Genomic DNA, 8,066 nt, shown 5'->3' with positions numbered 1-8,066 from the left:
GTTAGCTTAAGTGTGACCCACGATGGATTTTCAGGAGTACAGTACACTGCAGTTGTGATTATATGGGATTTTTATACTATTAGTTTCTCAGACAACAGCTCATTAGTAAATAATGGTCTTAGAGAATGGTGATAACTGTGTACCTGTGCCGCTAACTTTAATGTACAGCTTGAGGAGAATTTCTCACCATATCATGCAGGCCTATGTTCTTTCACTGCTTTTGCATGCATTGCAGGAGCTGTAGTGACAGAGATACTGAAAAAACTTTTGGGTTATTTTTTACCTTTTTCTTAAGTGCTCTGAAGGAGTATAGTGCCTCACAGGTTTGTAGAAGTCAAGTTTCCTTCTTTGACAGACCTTATCATCCTGAAGAATGTGTCAAGAACTCGTGTAATAAAGAATTGTGATACGGATTGTTGTCACTGAAGGAGCTGTGTTCCTCACAGGTACCTGCAGAGCAGCGATGGCGACGGAGTCTCCGCGCCGCCCGAGCCGCTGCACCGGAGGAGCGGTGGTTCGCCCACAGGCTGTCACGTAAGCACCCTCGAGGAGAACAGCCCTCATTTGAAAACGTGGTTATTTTCCTCTAGCAGAAGAACCTAGCCTGAGTTTTCATTCCAAGCCAGCTGTGTGGGCTTGTGTGGACAGTACGGTGTCACTGCGCTGGGTATTTTCCAATAAAATAAAGAGATGTTACAGTCCTGTCCCCTAGGGATGCACAGGTCAAACTGTGAGCCTCAATGAGATGCTTTTTGCTTATGCACCAAAACCTTCCAAGTTTTACATTTTAAAGATGAATATCTTGCAGTGTTTTGTTTGTTGGTGCAGTTTTGTTTGCTGTACAAACACTACACTACCTGTAGGTCAGTGACTGCGAACTCCTTCCTTGGGCTGGAAGGAACATGTGGAGCATGTCCCTTTCTTCCTGGTCTTTTTAATGATACCTGGTCACAGCAGGGGGTATATTAAAACATACAAGCCTCTCAGTAAAGTCCTTCAGTAAGTAGCATTGTAGATTCTGATTATTTTTTGCTTAAGAGAAAATCAGGGACAAAGGAAGAAGCTGCCTCTGTCCAGACAGACAATTAAGAGACCACTCTTTTGCTTGGGCATCCTTGTTTTCATGACGTTCACAGGAAAATACTTTCATGGCAAAAAAGCTTAGTAAGACCATGTAGAAAATTTATGGTCTTGTCTCTGCTACAGGATTTTTTGTAGCAGTTTTCATTTTTTTTGGGTAGATGTTTCTACTGCAGAATTGTTGCTGCAAAATGGCACCGTGTTGAAAAGTTCACTTCAAAGTTTAGCAGCTTTTAGTTTGCCACTGGAGATAACTGTGTTTCAACATCAAGACTCACTTTATTTTCACCAGGGAGCACAATAAACCCATCGTTCTAACACAGACAGTTAGATTAGGGGTTTATCTTACAGCTATGTCATAGAATAAGCTTTTTTGTATGTTGCAGAATTTCTCAATAAACGCATTTGTTTGTAATGACCTTTTCTCCAAAGTAAGCTTTCAACAAATAATAATGGACCACCACTGCCAGAATGAGATTCTGTTCTTTTGTTTTATTACGTATGGTGGCGTGTTCTTGAGGTATCTTTTTTAACCTCAAAGATTGCAGTGATTTCCATGAGTTTGTGTCCGTTGAGCAGCCTGCAGCAGTGTTCTGCTGCTTATGTTCAACTCCTAGTTTCTTACTAACAGAAGATACTTTTTTTTTTTTTTTTCCTGGTGAGTTTTGTTGGTTTTAAGCACTTTAAAGATATCTTTTTGGCAGTTTTTCAACTTCAGGAGAGATATAGAGTTCATATACTGAATAAAACATTTCCCAAGCATAACTTTGTTTCATGATGTACTGGGAAGGGGCAGGGGGGAAGTACTCGTTTCCTAAGCTCAAAAATGAAGACAGTATGACTCTGGCTGGTAGGCATTCACAGGGTAACTTCAAACACAGTATTTAATGTTATACCAGGAGACAGGTGTTATTGCTAGGTAATAAAGGGCTCTGAAGGTACACGGAGTCGTTTTGGTGACCTACATAAATAAAAGAAGAATCAGCACTATAAACCACAGCTTGTTTATAAGGCCTCAGCTTAAAGCAGTAAGACAAACTTTGATGCAGTGATCTTTGGGTTACTGAACAAAGTCTAGTTTCAGCTTGAGCTGAAATAAATTTTCTAAATTTTCAACTTTATGGTTCAGGTTTATCTTTGTTTTCAGAGAGGAGTCCATCAGTTAAGCTGATGCAGGCATTGCAGCATTTCACTTCTGTATTGCTGTCTGTAGGGCAGAGTACTTTCTGCAGTTTCTGTTAGAAGAATCTTACACAGCAGTTTCAGAAAGCTTATGTACCTTTGCACAGCAGTAGTCTAGATTTCCTAGTTTATGATTTTTTTCTTTGCTATTAAGTCTTTTAGTTACCACAAGAAAAATTACTACCACTATAAAAATTAATCTGGGGGCTGCCAAAGCTGTTACCGAATTTTTATTATTTTTTTTAAATTCTGAGACTTTATGAAGTTAGTTCTTGCTTTCAGCATATTGTAGTTTTACTCCTCAGAGAGCACAAACTTTTTGTCTGGTTTCAACATGGTTTTTCTAATAGTCACCCCACATTGTACGTTGCTCAGTGGTTACACAAGAGACTTGCTACTTACACAAGGATAACTGAATAAAAGCATTGGTTCAAAATCTACCAGAACAAATGTATCTTGCTCTGTATACTGTTATAAATCATTGCTGATAACGACCTTCCAAGAAGGAATAAGCTCCTCAAGATATAAAATTTTACCTAAAAATACCTCTCCTTACTATTCTTAGGGTTTTGTTCTGTCTCCTGCCCCCAGGTGCTACCCCTTACATCATCGTGGTACGTAAGGCACATGGGGTCTTAAAGTTTACTCACCTCACAAGGAGAGCCCCAGCCTGCAGCTTAAGTCCTCATCTTCATGTTGTAGTACACAAATGAAGTAGAAAAATGCTGAAGGATAATTTCCAAGTGCCTGTTCTACTCCAGTCAGCCTCTCTGATGTGGAGAACACGGTTTCTTTCTTGACTGTTACATTTTCTACTTCTGCCCCAGGCAGTTATTTCAAAACCAGGTATCACTTAGCTTTTTGCAGACTTATAGGTCATGATTTACATTAGCCGAGTGTTTGACAGTGTATTAAGTAACTGCATTTCATGCTTTATATTATCCTTTGCACTAAAGATTGTACATATTTTCTCTGGTGACATATTTAATATACTCATGACTGTTTTGAACTTCAGTGGTGGTTAAAGTTCTCCTCCTGCTTTCCAGGGAGCAGTCGTATATGGAAAGTGTCGTTACGTTTCTTCAAGATGTTGTGCCACAGGTATGTGTAGAACTTTAAGTTTTCCATGTACAAAGCTGTTGAAGCATGTGTCAAAATATTCCCAAAAGATGTGGACCAAAATATCAGTCAAAAACCCCCCAAGAAAAGTTCTGTTTTGTCTGAGTATGAATCTTGAGACCAGGTTTTTGGAGGCTTGGACTGCGAGCCACCTGAAAGTTGGGCCTGCAAATTTCCTCTGGCAGGTAGTGGTTTAAATGAAAATCTTGTCTGCACAGAAGCTCAGGAATTGCAACACAAACAGCAGGAAGAAGATTGCAGCAGTAGAATTGTTGGGGAGGAGAGCGACTGGGTGCAGTACTTGCTCTGCCTCTTACCAATATGTTTTTTTCTGAGCTGTAGTTGGAAACCTATGTGTGAACCCTGGCTGGATTGGTTAGAACATCCTGGTGGGCACCCTTTGTGACCTTAGCTTTTATCCTTGACTGAAAAGGGGAAAGCTTCTTCTGCCTCCTTTACTCCCTCTTTTTTATTTTGTTTCCTTAGCCTGACCAGTCATTTCTCCAGCATACTGAGTTTTCCAAAGCAGGAGCCCTTACTTTGCTTTTTCAGATTTTTTTTTTTATTTCCACTTCTGGGATCTTCCTCTGCAGGATAACTGTGATGCTTCTGACTGCTCTTGTCATAGTTTTCTCAGGTAGCAGCAGCATAAACCTGGGGTGGTCACTTCTGTGTTGCTCGCAGGCCTCTCAGGAGCAGAGGGAAAATAGATTTTGTTTTATTACTCTTTGGGAAAGCTGTAGCCCACAGTGGGGAAGCACTGCAGCTAATTGGCTGTAGCCTCAGGAAACTGTCTTGGTTCTTATTTGAAGAATTATCTTGGTTAGTTAGTCATGAATTTACACAATAAAAGCATATATTTAAAAAAAAATCCCCTCACTAATAGCAATTTGTGAAATGCATTTTGGACTGATGGTCAAAATTAAAAATAGTCAAACTTTCGTTTAAAAGATTTCTCCATTCCACTCACGCCCCCATTTTCCCTGTCTAGTTAAAGGATACAGTCTGTGTTCTATTTTACAAATCAGTTTGCCTGGAAAGCATGGAATGTGATTTGTTTTGAAAAGTAATACCCACACTTATTTTTTAAATGTGTATTTTTAGTTCATGTTATTGCTCTTCTGGCATGTCTAAAGCGATTATACAAGCTCTTTTCATATTTAATCCAAACTACTGCACAGCATTTTGTTATAATTAATTTAGAAGTGATGGTATTTCTACTGTAGCTCGCATTCTTACTACCACAGTTTCTCCTGAGAACTGTAAAACTCACAGTTTGGAAACACTGCAAGTCTGCTGCACAGTTCCTTTTTGTATCCCATCTTTTTATAGGAATCTGTAGAGCAGAAAACTGAAACCTAGATCTGTTCTACTGGAATTACAGTTTATTCTTTTCTAAATGGCTGTATTAAAGATGTCACAAATATAACTACAGCATGCCAGTAAAATAAACTGTGTAGTAAAGGTCTCTTTCTTTCCTCAGTCTTGCTTACAAAGCTTTTAAGGGAATTAAAGAGAATTTTAAAAGAACCTCTACATTGCTTTTGAAAGCAGCATACAACTGCTGAAGTTAAAGATTGTAGGAGCCACTGTATTTTAGCTTGACTAAATTACTCTAAGTCACATGGCATTTCCAAGCTGCTCTAGAAGACTCACTTTTGCTTATGTCTTGTCATTCCTACATTAGTAAGTGATGCTCTGCATGCTGAGTTGTCTTTAGTGTGGTGCATGCTGGTCATGGAACCATTCAGTTTTGAAACAACCTCACAGGAATACTGATGGCAATAAGACAGATCTCTTTTTACTTTTTTAACTTGCATTCCTTCCTACGGCCTATAGAGGGAGGAAAAAGTGTGATAAACTTTATTTCAACCCTTTTGCTTTTTGTCCAGGCCTACAGTGGTACCCCACCAGCAGAAGAAAAGGAGAAGATCATTTGGGTCAGATTTGAAAATGCAGATTTGAATGGTATGGCTTCATTTTCTCTCACTTCTTGAAGTAACTGAGTATCTTGGAATTGTTTGTGGTGTGTGGTATGTGCTGGACCTGGGCAACTAAGGGACCTGCCTTCTGGACAGCGCTGGATTTAAGGCTTGCAGCAACTTGCAGCTTCTTGTCTGCCATCTTATTTTCCTGTCTAGAACTCATTCTGGTCTCTGAAGTAATAGCAACCATAGCCAAAGCTGTGATGGGAATTTTCAGCCTTTCCAGAGGTTACTAGGGATGATGATGTGTTTTCCAGCTGTTGAAATGGCACAGAGGCTGGCAGTTTGTAAATTCACAGTTACTAGAACTAGGAAACACCCATCAACCTGTACATGGCCTTATGTCCAAACTTAAGCTTTGTTTGCTTATGGATTTGCTTTCCTTATTTGTTCCTTTTTAGAAAATCCCAGGCATTCCCTATTTGGATACTTTTCTACAGTATAACAAAAATAACCTCAGAGTATTATTCCAAATCCTTCATATTCTATTTCAATTTAGTTTTTATGCAGCCTAATTTGGGCCTGAATACATCCTCTTTCACCATCTTAAATATTTCCTTTCTTTCTTTGATGCTTACACATTTGCAGTGAGCTTTTGTTCATTCTGTCATAGTTGAAAATGTAGTTTTAGAGGGCTTTACTCAAGAAAGGCTTAATATTTTTGATTATTATGTCCTGTAGCACTTTTCTTCCTGGGGATTTTCTTCTTTTGGTAAGGTTGGTGTAAAGATTAATTGCATAGTATCTAGAAATAGTTTTGACCAGTCCATGCATTTGTAATTCCTGTATTTGTTAATGTTTATTTTGTCAGTCTTCTGCAAATTTTTCTCTATTTGAAAAGTTTGCCATGTTTTATTAATCACTGGAGAAAGAATTACAGAAGTTTTTGGGGTATTTAGTGATAACTCACATTGTAATCCAGAAAATTTTTCCCAGTCATTTTAAATTTTAGTGCTTTCTAACCTCTCTGTGAAGCTTTAACAGACCTATTATGTTTGCCTAAAGGTATACATTTCACTAGTGTTCCAGCATGAAAATTCAAACCTTCTTGCTTGCTTTTACTTATGACAACAGAAACTTGCATTGAGAAAACATCATGTAGGGTAACTGGCACCAGCCAGAGCTGATCCTGACCTGCTAATAATGGCTTTGATACTTAAACCCAATTTAGATACAACAAGGAATATGGAGTTCCATGAGATACACAGCACTGGGAACGAGCCCCCGTTACTGCTGATGATTGGGTACAGTGATGGAATGCAGATCTGGAGCATCCCTGTAAGTACTGAGGCCACTTCTGTGCCACGGGCTGTTCTGTTTGTTAGGCTGTGTTATTACTTTAATATTTTACTTTTAATGTTTCCTATTGATGTGGAAAGAGCCAACATTTACCATCAATGTCAAATGATCTGTATGTAATATGCTTATCTTGAGATTAATACTGAGCATAGATCAAACACTTGAATTCATGTACTTGCAGATTTGAGGCCTTTTTACAAATTATGCCAGTTAAGTAAATTTTCAGGGTCACACTGGGAGTAGTGCTTGACATTAGGGAACAGTTTGGATCTCAGAAGGGACAGAAAGTTTTTAACCTACAGAAAGGAATAAGGGTGGCAAAATAAGAGAAAAATTTGTCCCAGGACTGAATGCAAGCATGACAGTATTGATAGTATTTTACAATCACATGTTTGTCATGTACATGATTTGCAATTTTAATTTTATTAAAGTCTATGTGTGCATATGGGTTTGATTTCGTGCTGTCATACACATACTCTGCAGTTTGTGTTTGAGTGGTTTATGAGCACATGGTCTTAATTTGGGGAATTTCCCCAAAATTTCTTGGAACTACAGAATAAAGTTTAATACAGTAGGTCATAAAATTCTTAAAAAAAAAAAAAGCTTGTAACACCTTGTCCTTCAAAATAATGTAGAGAGGATGGAGTTTTTTCCCCTTTGTGAAATACACTAGTTTTTTTAGAAATATGTATTTTTTAAAATGACTATTATTAGCTATGTAGGACGTGCTTATATGCCAGTAGCTTAGACAGTATAATAGAAAGTAACTTTTGGTGTGCAAATGGACATTAAGTGGAACTGAGTTTCCCTGGAGTGTGGCAGAGTTGGCTTTTCCCCTCCCAACTGCATACTGTTAGCTGGAGATGAAGAAAAAAAACCTGCTGAGCTTTTGCATTTGAAGGAGGGTTTAACAGAAATGAAGACCTAGTATACTTCACTAAATTTCAGTACTTTGTAACTTTTTACTAAAACTTAGGAACTTGAATGAAAATTTAGGAACATGTTAGCCAAAATGTAGGAAATTTATCTTTGGATTTTGTTGGGTGTTGTTTGGTTTTGTTTTTTTTTAAATCTGCCTTACACTGGAATGACTTTGAATGCCAAGAATGGGAGTTTTAGTGTATAGTTAGGTGTGTACACTACAGTTTTAGAGTATAGTTAGGTGTGTACACTATTTGGAAGACTGATCAGTTTTACGTTAGTGTACAAATATAATGATTTAAATGGTTCAGGGAGGCTTTGCTTTGTTCTTCGAAGTGTATTACAGAAAACAAACATTAGGTGTCACTAAGATACTGAGCTAAGAGAGGAAATGCAGCAGCAGCAGTACCAGGAGTTGCAGCACGGGTTGATCCCGGGGTTGAGTCACGGAATAGTCACATAGACTTAGCTAAAGATTTT

The 8,066-nt window shown here is 38.3% G+C and overlaps 1 protein-coding gene across 1 annotated transcript in view; it reads left to right on the top strand.

Moving 5' to 3' along the window:
- Positions 1-450: 450 nt before the first annotated feature.
- The window catches only part of LOC103774011 (breast carcinoma-amplified sequence 3-like), a gene marked incomplete at its 3' end in the record, with an annotated part of 15,447 nt that continues 7,831 nt past the window's right edge, over positions 451-8,066 (top strand). The window contains exons 1-4 of the mRNA XM_008941393.1: positions 451-534; positions 3,309-3,363; positions 5,274-5,349; positions 6,538-6,644. Of these exons, the coding sequence (XP_008939641.1) occupies positions 464-534; positions 3,309-3,363; positions 5,274-5,349; positions 6,538-6,644 (309 nt within the window). The remainder of the gene's footprint in view (positions 535-3,308; positions 3,364-5,273; positions 5,350-6,537; positions 6,645-8,066) is intronic.

The sequence above is a fragment of the Merops nubicus genome, unplaced genomic scaffold (assembly GCF_000691845.1).
Source record: "Merops nubicus isolate BGI_N331 unplaced genomic scaffold, ASM69184v1 scaffold22365, whole genome shotgun sequence".
NCBI classification, from domain to species: Eukaryota; Metazoa; Chordata; class Aves; order Coraciiformes; family Meropidae; genus Merops; species Merops nubicus.
Note: the sequence above shows the minus strand (reverse complement) of the source record. Positions and strands in the feature narration are given on the sequence as shown.